At 42.9% G+C, this 17,781-nt stretch overlaps 1 protein-coding gene across 1 annotated transcript in view; it reads right to left on the reverse strand.

Moving 5' to 3' along the window:
• Positions 1–17,781, reverse strand: part of Hus1-like (Hus1-like checkpoint clamp component) — a 163,832-nt gene that overhangs the window by 17,603 nt on the left and 128,448 nt on the right. The window contains exon 7 of the mRNA XM_080278839.1: positions 6,415–6,513. Within this exon, the coding sequence (XP_080134965.1) occupies positions 6,422–6,513 (92 nt within the window). The 3' untranslated portion in view covers positions 6,415–6,421. The remainder of the gene's footprint in view (positions 1–6,414; positions 6,514–17,781) is intronic.

Genomic DNA, 17,781 nt, shown 5'->3' on the forward strand with positions numbered 1-17,781 from the left:
ACAGTATATCGATCGTTCACTTAAGGTTATCAGGCAATTATATAAATGCTATCTATCTATCTATAGCCCGACGCCCTAATCCCGCAAAGGGTGGCCGCAGACAAAACGTCTCCCAGTCGCTCTGTCACCTACCATTTGACTACTCTCCCCCCAACTCACCCCCCCCCTCCCTCATATACCTCTCAACTCCATCCCTCCACCTCATCCTCAGTCTACCTCTCCCTCTCCCTCCCTCCACCTCACCTACATACACCCTCTTAGTCAGTCTTTCATTCTCCATTCTCTTCACATGTCCAAACCACGTCAGTGTATTTCTCCTAATCTTCTCAACCACATCCACATCCACCCCACAGCGTTCCTTCACTTCTTCATTTGTCAACCTGTCCCTCCATGTCACTCCACATGCTCCTCTCAAGTAACTCCTTTCCACTGCTCTCACTCTTAGCATATAAATGCTAATGTCTCATAAGTAGCCTAATGCTACACAATGAAGTGAAATGTATCGTACATCGCCAAATTCGCGTTTCAATATTTATAATTTTCCTGTTAATACCGACTATTTTATACCACATTTTACATTTACAGTCAGTCCTCCCCTAACGCAGGTACTTGCTTCCGCACCGACATTGCGTTAGGCAAATATCACCTTACAGGGAATCTCGAAAACCCGTTTCCTTCCACACCCCTACCCAAACCCCACTTTTCCCCCCTTGTGGCACAATTTTTTTGGTACTTCCCAATTTAAACCTTCTAAAAACATTAATACCTGTATGGTTATAAAAAATTCATTAGGTCAATAGGACTTTCTTATTTATTGTACCTTACGTGAGGAGAAAAACAGACACACGTCGCCGGAGTTGATGTAGAGGGTGAGAACACACACTACAATCCTTCAAAGCTGAGGAGGATAGTGTGGGCAGGAGTGGGCTGAGTGGGGAACGTGGGAGGCGGGAGGGAGGTAGGGGGGTTCTGATTGGTTGGGTGGCTGGGAGGGCAAAAAGGCAAAGCGCAATTGGCGGGCGATGACGTCAAGTATTGCGAGGCTGCGCGATGCACAACGTGTCACAGCCGGCCCAGTTCAAATTACTGTGTTACGCCAACAGTGCCCGCATTAGAATGTTTATTTCCTTCTGCAAAATCGTGCCACGTTAGAGCAATATCGCATTACAGCAAACCGCGTTAGGGGAAAACTGACTACTATATTATAAAAACAACAGGCCACTATCACTTTTATAACTCCTGTAACTCACAAACTAGTATACCTGTGCTTGCTAAATAAATTGTTACCAGTATGTAAATAAATGACGGGAAATCGTCCAGACGGTGAAAAGTCCTGACAGCGAATTGTCTTGTTTTTGTTGTGATGGCGAATCATCCTGACAGCGAATTGTCCCGGAACCATCCACACACAGTATGACAAGCGGTTTCCGCCTAGCTTGTAAATTTCGGGAACTTTTGGGTAGCACCTCGTACTGCCTATTACTGGTAGAACATACGAGTAAAAAATATTTAATTAAACTAAAACTGTTAATGACCACTACTTGGTGGTGGCCAGAATGAATTCAAGTAAGATGGAGGAATAGAAGAAGGGAAAGACGAGAGGAAGGAGTAGTTGCAAGGAGAGTGGAAAGGTTACAAGAGGATGAGAAAAAGGCAGAGCATAAGAGAGAAGTGGAGGAACAATTGGGCAAATATGAATTGGAGCAGATGGAAGACGTGGAAGGTGTGTGTAGGATATTTACAGAAGAAATATGTGCAGAATGTGATGTGGTGTGTAGAAGGAAGAGAAGACGGAGGGGGGTGCAAGGAACAGCGTGGTGGACTGAAGAGGTGAAACAGGCTGTGGCACAAAAGAAGAAAGCATACAATGAATGGATGAGAAACAGGGGCGTGGAAGAAGCTGAGAGGCGGAAGAGAGAGTTATATGTAGCAAGAAAGAGAGAGGTGAAAAGATTAGTAAGAGAGAGTAAGAAGAGAGTGGATGAGGAATTTGGAAGGAATTTGAGTGTAAAGTGGAGGGACTGTAAGAAAATGTTCTGGAAAGAGGTGAAAAGAGTAAGACAGGGTGGAAGTGAAGTTAGCAGGGGAGTGAAAGATAAAAATGGTAGATTACTAGTGGAGAAAAAGTGAGCAGATGGAGAGAACACTTTAAGGAATTGTTGAACATAGAGGATGGAAGTAATGCGAGTATAAGTGGCTGAGGAATGGCTGGGAGAAGGAGGGAGGTGAGAAGACAGGAAGAAATCAGTAGGATAGAAGTTGTGGAAGCAATGAAGAAAGTTAAATCGGGGAAAGCCCCAGGAATTGATGGAGTGTGTGGTGAAATGCTGAAGCATGGGGGAGAGGTAGTAGTAGAATGGATGTGGAAGATGTGCAGATTGGCCTGGGAGGAAGGTAGAGTCCTGGAGGATTGGAAGTCAGGTATAATTATTCCCGTGTACAAAGGAAAAGGAGAAAAAGAAGTGTGTGGTAATCATAGGGGCATTTGTCTTCTTAGTATAATAGGAAAAGTGTATGGTAGGATACTTATTGACAGAGTTAGAAAAAGAACAGAGAAATTAGTTGGAGAAGAACAGGGAGGCTTTAGGAAGGGAAGAGGTTGTGTAGATCAGATATTCATTCTTAGATCTTTCGTGGAAAAGCTTCTAGAGAAGGGAAAGAAGTTGTATGCGGCTTTCATGGATTTGGAGAAAGCATATGACAGGGTGGATAGACAAGGATTGTGGAAAGTGTTAAGAATATATGGAGTAGATGGGAAGTTGTTGAATGCTGTGAAGAGTATGTACGATGGTGCGAAGGCTGCAGTGCGTGTGGATGGTGAATTAAGTGAATTTTTCTCTTTGAAAGTTGGGTTGAAACAGGGATGTGTCATGTCTCCATGGTTGTTCAGTCTGTACATGGATGGGGTAATAAAAGAGGTACAAGGTAGGGTAGTGGATGTTGGAGTGGCCCTGGTGAGAGAGGATAGTGTTTGGAAACTCCCTGTACTGTTGTTTGCAGATGATACTGTGTTGTTGAGTGAAGACGAAGGGGAGCTGCAAGGCTTGGTGGATGAGTTTGGGAAAGTGTGTAAGAAACGGAATCTAAAGGTGAATGTAGGGAAGAGTAAAGTGATGGTCTTTGAGAGAGGTGAAGTCAGTGAATGTACAGCGAGGTTGGATGGTGAGGAATTGGAAAATGTGAGTATGTTTAAGTACTTGGGTAGTGTGATGAGTAAAGATGGAGGTTTGGAGGGTGAAGTGCTTGAAAGGGTACAGCAGGGAAGAAAGGTTGCTGGTTCTTTGAAAGCAGTGATAAGAAACAGGGAAGTGAGCATGGAAGTGAAAAAGTTACTACATAACTGTATTGTGATACCAACTCTAACGTACGGAAGTGAAGCTTGGACGTTGTTGGAAGGACACAAGTCAAGAGTGAGAGCAGTGGAAATGAGTTATTTAAGAGAAGCCTGTGGAGTCACATGGAGAGACAGGCTGACGAATGAGGATATAAGGAGCGTTGTGGTGTGGATGTGGATGTGATAGGAAGCGTTATGAGGAACACACTGAGGTGGTTTGGCCATGTGGAGAGGATGGAGGGTGAAAGACTGACGAAGAGAGTGTATGTGAGTGAGGTGGAGGGGGGAAGAGGGAGGGGGAGGCCGAGGATAAGATGGAGGGATGGGGTGGAGAGGTATATGAGAAAGGGGGGTGTGAGTTGGGAGCAGGGCAGTGAAATGGCGGGGGACAGGGCAACTTGGAGGCGATTTGTTTGTGGCCACCCCAAACGGGATTGAGACGTCTGGCAATAGATAGACAGATAGACAGGAAACTGTTAATAAATTATGACAAATACGATGAACTTGAATGTTTACTCAAATGAAATAGGAAAAACTTCAAGGACAGCAACAACTTTTGTGTTTACATACTGACACTGCTTGCACCTGGTGTTTTCTGGTGAAAATAACTGAAATTTCTCAATTCAGGCATAGATTTTTAAGATGAACAAGAGTCTGATACTATTTACTGGCCCTTCTTTTTTTGTGATTTTATATTCTCTTTGCAGGAGTTATGCTGATATTTTACATGCAATCAAGTGACTTGAGGATAAACTCAACTCTGTTTACAAACTGACAGTGCTTCCGCCTGGTGTCTGCTGGTAAATATAATTCATAAGTCCTCAATGCAAGCAGGGATTTTTAAGATGACAAGTGCTTGTAATCTTTAACTGGCCTTGATTTTTTGCAATTTTATATTCTCTTTGCATGAATCATGCTGATACATTACATGTAATCAAGTTAATGCGGACAAACCCTGCTGACTCAAGCTCAACAAAGAAGAAGGGTGGACTGAAGCAATTTCAGGTGTACATATGTATGTGTTATAGATTTTCATTTTTACATAGTAGACTGATGAATAGCACTGAACAGAGATACTGAGAGGTGAACAAAAATATACAAACCCATCAGGTTCAAACTCAGTGAAAATGCAGAAGGATGGACAAGAGTAATTTGTAGTGTTTAAATATATGACTGTGTTACACACTTTCATTATTTTAGTTCTCATATTTGGTAATAATTAAACTAGTCATTGATGAATAGTACTGAATGGAGATATTGAAAGGTGAATCTGCATTTGTGTGAATGTGATTATATCATGTGAAGGTTATAGTGGGTATCGGTTAAGAGTCCAAAACTTTTTCCCTTACACTTACACAGTGCAGCATCTTATATGCTGAGAACTGCATTAAGTTATTCTGCTTTAAAAAAAAAAAAAAAAAAAAAAAAGTCACACACAGCAATGTCTATGGATCAACTGCACTGTACATTTATAATTGCAATGGCTCAGCAATGTTACATCACTTGCAAGAAAGCAGTGCTGTGCAGTAAAACAATGCGCATGAGAGAGAGAGAGAGAGAGAGATCAAAGGGGTTGCAGAAGGTATGGAATCAGCACGGCTGAGTCATAATGGAGTTTGCACATGTAACCACTGGCGGTCATCTTGGCTCAGACAAGTGGTGGTTGGCTTGTACGTTGGTATATGCAGAAAGTTTGTAACCCATCACCCTCACCGTATAATAGGGCTGGGCAAGAGCTGTTAAAACTGGAACCGACAGTTCCGATTCTCAGTGCCAAAGGAATTGCTGGAACTGGTTCTAGAACCGGTTCTTAAGAATAGCTGAGTGACATAGTTGCTTTCTATTGTAAATTTGAGAGCTGGGAAGGACAGCATGTAATGTAGGTGCATTTAATAATAAATATCTACAGTTTTACCTCTTTTTGCAGGAAGAGAAAATCTGATTTACCAAAACAGTTTTATCAAAAATAATAATGTCAACTATTGGGAAATATTAAAAAAAAATATGCTTCTCTATCAAAAATAACGCCAAAGAATTAAACCATTGGAAATTATTAAATAAACACATACTTCTCTTAATCTATATCCAAAATAATAATGCTAACCATTGGGAAATACTGAATAAGCATGCTTCTCTTTACCAAAAATAATAATGCCACCCACTGGGGGGGGGGGGAATGCTTCTCATAATTCACTGCTATCCATGACTGACTCCAGTTAACAAAACAACAAAATATTTCCTTATGAAAAAAAAATGGAAGTAAATTTGATTCACCACTATAATCAAATAAAATTACCAGTCTAACTTGTTAATTAAACATATCAATTTGTAATTAACAAATATTTCTCACTTGGCACTTATTTCATATTCTTGTTGAGGAATAATATCATGTTTACCAGTCTTGGCGGAGCCACTTCTTGGGAACCGGTTCCAAAGTTGGGAATTGATTCTAAGTTTACCACATCAGAATCGCTGGAACCGGTTCTTGCCCAGCCCTACCACATAAGCAAATTTGTAATATCGCATACTAAAAAATTATCCTAACTTTTTAGTCATTGTATAACTGATTTGTTGTAAGATGAGGATCTCCTGCATTGTGATCCCTAACTGAAAGTATGAAAATGAAGCCTGATCCTGCTAGAAGCCAAGAGTGACAGCAATGGAAATACGTTTCTGAGCCGACTACAAGAAGCTATGCTGAGAGACAAACAGACTCATAAGTAAGTGAAGAAGCATTGTGGTACTGATGTTGTGGCTGAAACAATCAAAAGAAATACTGTACTCTGAGATGGTCTGCCCATGTGGAGAGGATGTAGAACTAGAGACTGACTACAAAATTTGCAAGTGAGGTGGAAAGGGAGACCAAAGATGAGATGGAGGGACAAGGATGGGGTGGTGGGATATATGAGAAGGGGATGTGAGTTGGAGAAAGGGCAGCCTGATGACAAACAACAGGGTGACATGGAGGTGTTTTGTTTCTGACTAACCCTTATGGAATTAAGGTATCTGGATATAGATAGATATAAATACATAATTACTAATATTTTGGCATTACGTTAACTATTTTCTCAACTACTTACTTTCTATTCACATAACATTAGTGGCAGCTGGGAGGAAGTACTGGAGTGTCACATCATCATGGAGCAAGAACAAGTGGATGACTCTACCCTCAACAATATCTGGAAACATGAATACAGATATGTGGATCACTTAAGATCCTAGAGTTTTCCCTTACATATATTCAATATCATTTCCAGTGGTTTTGGAAAGGGACACTTTCGGCACAAATAAGGTCTTTTATGACCGGTCACAAAAACATCTTTCAATTCAACCCTAACCCTGAAAGGAGGATAACAGACTGTGGTAGAGCAGCTTTAGTCTGCAGTTCACCTGTTTCATATTAAGATGAGTCTGAGGACATATCATCATCATTTTCAATGCCTTGATTCCTGCTGGGTACCCCTGTGACAAGGGAATGATGATAGAACTGCCTCCAAGCTAATTGTCCATACATCCTGTACCTCTCGTATTCTCTCTGACACATCTCATCCTCTTCCTTCTTGCTCACCCATGTGTTGCTTCACACTCTTCTTCCATACACACCACAAAAGTTATGCTTCTTTCAACAATAATATTATCACTTTTAAGGTGCTTCTTTGGCAAATATGCCACATTTTTGTGTACTCTCTGAATATGTCCATGCTGTCTAAGTCTATTTCATTTTCTCATCATCCAAACTTATATTTCCCACCTAAGGGTGGGGTGATGAAAGACCTAGACAGCAAGGAATAAGAAAGCAAAACTGACTAGAAATCGGTCACATAATCATTCAAGCCCAAAGACTGTGACTCTGTCTCATAGGTCAAACCATCTGCACTTTTTTTTTTTTTTCCAGGTGCAGTCAACACTACCTTGCAAACTGAGTAAATCTGACAACTACCGAGGTAAAAAAGGAGGCGTCCAAGCCTTAGCATATGCCTCTCAATACTTGAATCATCCATTCCTTCAGTTCTATGCTTCATTAATTTTCATACTTCACTTTGTTATGCATCCATTTACCACATCCATTCACCTTCTTCTTGGGCTACCTAACCTCCTTCCATCTTAAGAATCACTCTCATATAACCTTTTCATTATCCTTTTTAAATCCATTCTTTTCTTCTGACCATAGTCTCTGAGCACAATCCCCACATCTTTCATAAATCACATTATTTCTTGACCTCTCCAGTCTAATCCCTGACTAAATTAAAGGAAATATTTGCCACATTTTAAATAGCCATACCTGTTCATGCCCTCATTTACAAGATGACATTCAAAATCATTTGATGGAAATTAAATGGTTGTCGCACTTTTACTTCCAAAAATCTTCACGTATTAACATTCATGGTGCAGTAAGTGTAATATGGAAGCTGTTACCTAAATGCAATGTACAGATAATCATATGCTATTTTAACTGGTCATACTGTGCGGTGAAGAGACACTGATGAAAATAAAACTAGCATTTTTTACAACATCAAATATTAAATCGTGGAATACATTCTGCTATGACTAAACTAGGACCGATATAAACTTTATATTAGACAAACTCATGTCTATTCATTGCATCAATCAAAATTGTCCGATTGAGCCTAAATGGATATATATATTGTACATTTACTTTCTTCTTCTTTCTCCCACCTTTCCTGTCACTTTTTATTACTCTTCTTTCCTTTTGAGGTGGCTTAACAATGAGTGACAAACCTAATGGTTTCCTGTAAGCCAGGAAACCATTTACAACACTGCATGGTAACCATATAACCAACCCTTCAGCATTCCCTACATAGCAACAATTGGGTTCCCTCCTTATGGGATTATGGCCCCTGACTATATGTAGATCGAGACAGACTTTCTTCTCCTATAAATCTTTCTCTTTTATCATTCCTTATGACTGTGACAGGGCAGAGTTACCTAAATCTGATGTCCACACGACACCTATTATGGTGGTAGGTGACAGCAACTATCATCCACTCACAATGTCGAGCTGCCTACTCCTTCCTTCTCCTTTAACATTCTTTTTCTGTATCTGTGCTCCTCTCTTCCTATTTCTCTCATCCTTCCCATCAATTTTATTACTATTTTTTCCACTTCAGGTGGATCAGCACTGAGTGACACAACTAACGGTTTTCTGTAACCCACTAAACTATTTACAACACTGTGCACTAACCACATAACCAAATAAAGGGGTGACATGGAGCCTACTATGGTGCTCCTGTTAAATGGGTGAATAGATGCAAATGTGGCATTCATCTAGGAACTGAACCTCCACACTCTTCCCTGTACACTGCTGTGGTAAGGCGTTGTCTGCTGCAAAAGAATGCCACTTCACTGCATGGGATGACCCTGCAAGGGTGGTTGTTTGCCTGTGGTTGATGAGTCTGAACAGCTGGACTGACTGAGGTTACTCAAACACTACAGCACCTGACAAAACCTTGCAGTCTGATCAATTATATAAAAACTAAGAGAGATATCAGCCAACTTTATGTCAGACATTCCCATCTTAAGTGAGTATGCAGAAATGCACATGTTCACAAAGGTATCAGGAAGATATCCCTCGTAAATCCTGAGGAATTGATGCAATCATAAAGGAGGGAGCGAGTAATCCTGTAACCCCTAAAGCCCCATCATCAGCTATAAATATGTTTGGGCCTTGGTATGTGGTGTCCTAATATATACAAGCTATCAAAAACTGGCACAACATATCTCTGCCTCTTTGATGATGTATATGGAACCTAGCCAATGGAAAGTACAATATCTTGTGGTGTCTGGCTTGACTGGTCCTCCTAGACATGGAGGGGAGGGACCCCACCCTCCCTAATCCCATCTCTCCACCTCTCTCTGCCCCATCGGATCCTGCCCTCTGTGTCCCCTCCCACCCAAACTACCTCCCATACCCATTGTAGACTGTATTGGCTGCGAGTGACAGGCATATTCTGTCCCTTTCCCCCCTCCTGATGCTCCCCTACACTCCCCCCACCTCCCTGTTCCCCCTTATTTCTCAAGGACGTTCCATTCTCTTTCACAGCGAGGAGTGACCATTTTTTATTTTTGACAGTTGATTATACATTAACCATTAGACATATGAGAGTGAAATATACATTTCCTGGTGTGTAAAATGATGCTCTTCAAATCTACTGTATAAGACCCAAATTTATTTTTATTTTTTTATTTTTTTTCATGTGAGGGGTAACTATTTTATATTTGGTGTTCTCTGATGGTCGATAATCCAGTAACCTTTAGACATATGTGTGAAAAATACATTTTCTGGTGTGTAAGAAGAAGTTCTTGAAATCTATAAGACCAAAATTTACCTTGGTGAAACATGAAAAATTGGACTCAAAATGCAATTCTGGGACCAGACAGGGTAGGAGGATTGCGGTCTTTAGGAGTTAGTCAGCTAGAACGTACAGACACCTCCCCACTGCTGCCCTCATCAGAGCCTGATCACCAACACATAATAGTTGTATCTTTGCATCCCATAGCTTTCAGTTACTATGCATTTCCTTCTTTCATATCAGGTCTTTTCACCAAGCATAACTATCATCAAAAATGCATGGTAGATAACTCAGTTAAATTTCCATTCATACTCTCTTGACTGCTATCACTACCCACTTATGGCAGATCCTCTATATGCATGGATAAAGTGTTAACCTAGGGTACTACACATCTAGAGCATATGCACACAGAGATCCACACCCTATTATAAAAATCTAATTAGCAAACCAACCCTCTGGCATGACCCCAACACATTTGTTAAAAAATCCTACATGATCTAAACCCAAGTACATACATGTAATGTACAGTAATCCCTCCACTATCCGATGTAATAGAGCCAAAGGCATGTCCGTAAAGTGGTCCCGTCCGGATAGTGGGCCCCAGCCTCCTGGACTTGTACTTATGGACCCTAACTCAGAAAAACACCAATACAACTCCCTCTGGACATGCATAGCACCTATTTAAGACCCAAATCACACCAATAAGGGACATAAAAGACTGAAACAAATGCAAAAGAACCAGAAAATGAGGTTTTAGAGGTGAGTTTATATAATATTAAACAATCTGGGTACTTACAACAAATCCCTGGCTCCAGGACTGGTAGTTATGGACCCTAACCTAGACTAACTCAGAAAAACACCTCCCTACTGCACATGCATAGCACCTAAGACCCTATTCACACCAATAAGGGACATAAAAGAGTGAAATGAGGTTTTAGAGGTAAGTATGGAAAATACAGTACAATATGAAACATTCTGGGTACTTAAATCAAGTCCCTGGCCATCTCGATGAATAACACGCCTCCTCTCAGACTCTGACAGTAAAAAGGAGTACCTGAAGCGCCTGCAGTACACTGTACATGAAGTCTTGCACTGAACTTAGTCATTTTCACTCAAAATTCCATTCTCTTAACACTGGCACTCTAGTCTTACTTGCGCTCCATTGTAGCTTAATGAAATAAGTGTTGCACTCTGCACTTAAAGTCTTTGCACTCATAAATCCATTTTCTGAACATAACACACTCTAGTTAATTAGCACTCCATTGAAAGTCAATAAAATCAGTGTTGCACTCTGCACTTTAGTCTTTACACTCAGAATTCTATTTTCTTAACACTATGCACTGTTTTTTTCACTGCACAACACTATAAATTCCCGTGTGGTCTAGTGGAGAAGTTCTTCCCGTTTAATCACTGTCAGAGTCTGAGAGTAGCTGATGCAGGTGGCCTAGGGGTGTGTCGCTGGGTCATGGTGATGGAGTACCCACTGCAGACGACTCTGAAGAGTGGCGCAAACTCACATCCAGTGGCGACTCCACAGTGCCTGATGTGCTGGGCTGTGACTCGGAGGATGAGGGCCAGTCTTGGGGAGGCAATGGAGTGGAGCCAGGGCTGGGCACACCGGGAGTCACGAGTCTAAAAAAGCTGACAATGGTTGATTGACACAAGGAACGACAATTTTGGCGATTAATGATGCGCTGCCTGAAAGCACGCGCTTCCTCCACAAGTCCCAAGGGCCCCATCTCCCTGTCGCAGTCTGGGTGTTCCAGGTAGTCAAGAACGAACTCTATGTGTTTCCGGAGTGCGCTCAGCTTGGGGATGGCTGGAGTAGTGTCACACTGAGAGGAGTCCGCATCATCGTCGCCGTCTTCGTCGGAAGCTGGGTACTGACTCCTGCAACTGAATATGCGATCTTGATATCAGACATGGTCTGATACCCAGGATCGCCCTCGTTGTCATCCAACCAATCGTGCACTTCGTCCACATCAACATCGTCCCCATGCGCACATAGACGTGCATGGAAGTCATCCACGTCAAAACCTAGGAAATCGTGCTCCACACCAGTTCCAAGAAGTACACGAGACCAACCATTTTCTAGAGTCTTGACAGAGACTTCCTTCCATGCACTGGCCCAGTTGTAGATGGCAGACTTGATGTTGTGGTGGCAAAGGTTTTCCAAAGTCCGTTGGCCTCGCGTGTCCTGTCCCTCCCTGCGCTCGTCCTCATCCTCGAGAACAACCATCACCTCGTCCATGAACTTTCGTCGGTACAGACTCTTCATTCCCACAATCACTCCTTGGTCCATTGGTTGGATGACAGCAGTCGTATTAGGTGGCAGAAACATGCACCTAATGTGCCCATTCTTAGCCACCAAGTCCTTGTCGCACGTGTGAGCAGGTGCATTGTTGAGGAGAAGGAAGGCCTTTACCTGGTCGCGTGGGATTCTCAGTATCTCCGTCTGGTAATGGATGACCTCCTTGACGAAATGGCGGTGGAACCAGTCTTTGAAGATCTGGGCAGTGAACCATGCCTTCAAAGAATGGTACCAAACAACAGGAAGGACATCCATCACCCCATGAAGACACCGAGGCTGCTTTGCACGGCCAACAATAATGGGCTTAAGCTGGTGAATGCCGTTAGCATTGGCACAACACAAAGCACATATCCGTTGCTTGGAGAGCTTGCAGCCAGGTACATGCTTCTCCGTCTCCTCGGCTAGAGTGTTTGTTGGCAAAGAGCAATAGAATAAACCAGTTTCATCAGTGTTGTAAACTTGACCGAGAGTGAGGCCTTCCCTGTCAATCAAGTGCTTCACCTTGTTCCAAAACTCCTCTACTCTATCCACGTTGGCGTCCAAAGCTTCGCCATGGGCCTTACGGTTGGTAAGGCCATGTCGTAACTTGAACACGAAGAGCCAACCCTCGGATGCCTTGAAGTCTGGGGCGTTGTGAAGCCTTGTGAACTTCTCAGCAGCAGCCTTCAGCTCCATGCCACGCACCAGCAGCACGTTGCTGTAAATACAAAATCAACGTGGAGCGGTCGATTTCAGCATACTTAGGAGTAAACATCATCTTTCTCTCTACGTTGTGTTTGCTTTTCAACGAGAAGTCAGCCGTGTACTGCATGAGTTTGTCGCAGGATCTCTTGATATCAAACAAAGTAGATCGGGCCAGGCTGAACTCACAAAGGATGCGTGAGGTAGACCATCCCGCATCCACCTTGTCCAATATCTCCCTCTTCTTCTCCAGAGTCAAAACCACTCTCTTCCTCTTCTCAGGCGGCGAGGCCATCATCACACACACTAACATGAGGCAAGAGAGCAGCAGCAGAGCCTGCAGAAGGCAAGGCACCACCACAAAAACGAGCACATGGGCAGCCATGATCACGAGCGTGCACTCACAACAAGAGACGGGCGGTAAGTGAGGAGGATGCAGGGGCGCTCTAGCGGACGGCGGCGGAACTACGCACCAAAACACAGATGGTCTGCGCCACGCACACCGAGTTCAAATTACGGGCGGAAAAAAGTCATATTTTTTTGAATTTCTTGCGATTTTTGGCCCATTTTGGGATTATTGGATCCCGGGACCATAATATCCCGTATGTGGGGATGTCCGGAAAGTGGACGTCCGGATAGTACGGGGATTACTGTATATGCTTATAAGGTTGTAACGTTCTGTTTAAAAAAAAAAAAAAAAAAAAAAAAAAGAACCAGGGGAAAAAATAACCAAAACAGAACTCCAATCTGTCTAGTAAAAACTTTATGACCGCAATTAGCTTACAGACACACTTCCTAAGAGCACAGCCTACAGTACAGAGGAGAAGCAAACATATGAAAATGACATTAAAATATGTAGAACTGGGGAAAAAAATAATGAAAACAGAACCCCAATCTGTCTACTAAAAACTCTGTGACCCCAACTAGTTTACAGATAGCCTACACTTCCTAAGGACATAGCCTACAGTACAGAGGAAAAGCAAACATATGAAAGTGACATTAAAATATGTTCAAAGGCATTAAAAAAAAAGAAAAGAAAAAAGAAAGAAAAAAAACTGTGAGGGCAGTTTCAACTGTTTGTGACTGTGGAAACTTTCTCCCAGTGAGAGATCCTGCATGTGTGTTCGTTTCGTTTTCGTTTCGTTTTCAAAGGCTCCAACATGCTTGCATGTGTCGGCCTTGGTCACCTAATGGCGGCTCTCCACGCTGCACGATCCATTGCAGCCTCCCTGTTCAGTCCCTTAACCCTAAGGTCACACTTAATGACCTCGTCCCATGTCTTTCTCGGTCTACCCCTCATAACCCCACCCCCAATATTAACACTTCTCACCTTCCTCACCCAATTATCATCCCCCATCCTCTCCACATGTCCAAACCACCTCAATCTACCTCTCCTCATCACAACACCAATACACTCCAGTCCCATCCTACCTCTCAACTCTTCCATTGTAAACCCAGCCCCTCCAGGCCTTGGACGCAGGGACGCACTGCACATCCATCTACTCATTGTCATTTCTGTACGCCTGAGCCGGCGAATATCTTCCTCCTTCACTGCCCAGGTCTCACTGCCATACATTCACGGAAAACTCATCACTCAAATCTCCATTCACTCTCACCTGGGTGTGAGCACCCACATACATGGCCATAACCACCCTAACCAGCCACTTCTAACACATGCTGCATACAAAGACCCCTTAGCACGTAGGGAGAGCCCTCTCAATGTCAGGAGAGGCAAGAGCTCCCTGAACTTCTTCCAACCACTTCTCACCCTAGCCACAGAGCTAGCTCCAGCCCCACCTCCAGCACACAACATGTCTCCCAAATAACAAAACTCTTCCACACACTCAAGAGATTCACCAGCAAGTTCAATCATTTCACGTCTGACAATCTCCACCTGCTCACCCCGGCACGCCGTACACATAAAATCAGCATTATCTCGCAGTCTACCTCTGATACCACTACATCTCTTATGCACCCATTTATCACACACACCACACAAGATGGAATTACTTCCCACACCCTTGTGGCAAACTGCACATGGCCACTCTCCCTCGTCTTTGACAGTACCGCCACCAACCCTAGATATCATCACTTTTGTTTTATCTGCATTTACCCTTAAACCCTTTTGCCCCATACCATCTCTCCACTTCCTAAACCTTTCCTCCGTCTCCCTTTCATTCTCTGCAATCAACACCAAATCATCAGCATACAACAACTCCCACGGGAGTCCGTTTCTAAAGTCACGTGAAAGGGCTTCAAGTACCATGATAAACAACATGGGACTCAAGACTGACCCCTGATGCACACCAACATTCACGGAAAACTCATCACTCAAATCTCCATTCACTCTTACCTGGGTGTGAACACCCACATACATGGCCATAACCACCCTAACCAGCCACTCCTCCAAGCCAAGCTTTCTCATTGCCCACTTCACCACCTCTCTAGGGACTCTGTCAAAGGCCTTTTCCAAATCAACAAAAACAAAATAAAGATCCCTTCTCCTACCAACATATTTTTCCTGAAGCTGTCGAACAATGAATATGGCATCAGTGGTCCCCCTACCTGGCATGAACCCGAACTGCATCTCATCAATATTCACTCTCTCTCTAATCATACCTTCTAAAACTCTCTCCATTACCTTCATTATCTGATCTAAAAGCTTTATACCTCTATAATTTCCTCTTTCCAGGGCATCACCCTTCCCTTTATACACATTTACAATTACACTCTTCAGCCAATCATCTGGGACAACACACTCATAAATAATCCTATTTATCAGGTCAGTGACTAAACTCACCCCTATATCGCCTGAGGCCTTCAACATTTCGGCAGTCAACCCAGACACACCTGCTGCCTTCCCCACCCTCAACCTGCCTATTGCCTCACTCACACTAGCAGTATGAATCAAAGGCCAAGGGCCAGACACTGGATCTGCTGGCTCCAAACCTTCCCTGTCCCAGTCAAACTCCTCATTCAACAACCGGTTATAATGCTCTCTCCATGCATCTTTAATATCCTCACTGTTCACCACTACCCTTCCTTCATCATTCTTCACACACTGCTCACCTATAATATCCCGATTATCCCTCTTCACCTGACCTGCCACCCTAAATATATTTTTCCTTTCCCCATGATTTAGGTTAGCAAGTAATTGTCTCTGTGACTCAGACTTTGCCCTGTATACCTCTCTTCTAGCCCTACGCTTGGCAGCCAAATATTCCTCTTTGCTACTACCCTTCTTCCATTCCCGGAAAAGCCTTCTTTTCTCCTTAATTGCAGCTTCTACACCCTCATCCCACCACCAAGTTACTTTATGTCTTGGTGGTCCTCTTGTCCAGCCACATGTTACATCAGTAACTCTCAAGAAATTGTTCTTGAGGGCTCTGTACTGTTCATTAACGCCTCTGTCTACAGCTCCCTGTTCAGCCACCACTCTCCTCAACTCGCAATAGAAGGCATCCCTTACTACTTGGTTTTTCAGCTTCCATATTTTCCTCCTAGGTACATAAGTCCTCTTTTTCATCACTTGTTCTTTAAGCACCATATCACAAATCAACAGTTTGTGCTGCTGCACACACTCCTCACTTCCTATAACTTTAACATCCCTCACTAACCTCCTATCGGCCCTCCTAACCAGAAAATAATCTATCTGACTGCTATTTCCCCCAGACTCATACGTAATTAACCTACTGTCTCTTTTCCTAAAATATGTGTTGCACACAATCATATCCGTTGCCTCCCCAAACTCGAGTATCCTTTCCCCTTCTGCATTCCTTAGATCATACGCACATCCCCCATGCACTCCTTCATAACCTTGTGCTGCTTCACCTACATGACCATTTAAGTCCCCTCCCAAAATCACTATCTCATCATCCCGCATACCACCCACTACACGTATTAAATCATCCCAAAATCTATCTTTCTCTGATTCATCTAATCCTGCCTGTGGTGCATATGCCGATATAATCGCATATCTCTTACATATAATTGTTGTAAGATGGATGCAGAGGGTTTAACTGCAAAATGATGGTTATATGTGGTTCTGATTTTCAAGAAGTGACTCCTTTGTTGGTTAATGTTCTCTTATATATATTGTTCCATTAAATTAAATGCTACTGCATCTGACATCAGTCAGTTGTATTGCAAATACACTGCATGTAATCTGTATAAAACAGGATACAATAATGATTATTAAGTATGGAAGGAAAAAATCCAAGCATTAAAATACACAAGCCAACATCTATGGATGTGGAGCTTTCCAATAGGAAAACTTGAAGAGGTCCAATAACATTAACCCTCTCAGGCATGATGACGTGATTCGTGTTCCATGGGTATTTCCTGGTAAATGCACACTGATGCGAATCGCATGAAAAAGCAGAAAAAAAAATCACCAAAAATTAAGTTTTTGGTCGATTTGCATCAAATTTAGGTGTGTTCAAGCAGGCCCGTCTTGCGTCAAAAGTAAACACTTGGCAACACTGTTGTGCCTTCTATGGGACAGTCCATAGTGGTAATTCTCAGTATCTCACGACCAGCTGAGCTGAAGGGTAATGGCACATGCGTCATCCCTTTAATTCCTCTATTTGTCAACCTCCCGCCCATGGCAGAAGCTACAAGTGAAAGACTGTGATTGAATATTGTTTATGAGTATACTGTGAATGAAGTAACTGTGTCTATTGAACAAGTATATTATTCGTAAAGCATTAGGGCCTGTTATCAGCCGTTAGGCCTACGGGCAGGACTCGTGTTTGTTGTAGCGGGGTTCGCCACTCTGTTTCACCCTGCCCCAAGTGCTGTGAGTATTTTACCTACCTGTATATAGTGAGGCCAATGCCTATATTGTGTGAAAGATATAGTGCCTGGCTTAGTGAAATAATTGAACTAGCAGGTGTTATGTACGCCACAGCCGTAGTTGGGAATGGAGCTGGCATCACGTGTACGACGTAGTCGGGAAGGGAATAACAGAGGAGTCTGGGATGGAATCATTGTGATATATATTTTTTTTTTTTATGTGTCCGACTCTGGGCATAGACTTCACAGCCCGCTCTCAAGGCCCAGTAGTCCTCCTACATACCATACATGTAAGTAAAACGTGCCGCAAGTGTTTGTGTAAAAGTGTGATGTGTGTCATAAAGAGGTGT

The sequence above is a fragment of the Coenobita brevimanus genome, chromosome 75 (assembly GCF_032717465.1).
Source record: "Coenobita brevimanus isolate Jiangsu-jjx chromosome 75, ASM3271746v2, whole genome shotgun sequence".
Classification (NCBI taxonomy): domain Eukaryota; kingdom Metazoa; phylum Arthropoda; class Malacostraca; order Decapoda; family Coenobitidae; genus Coenobita; species Coenobita brevimanus.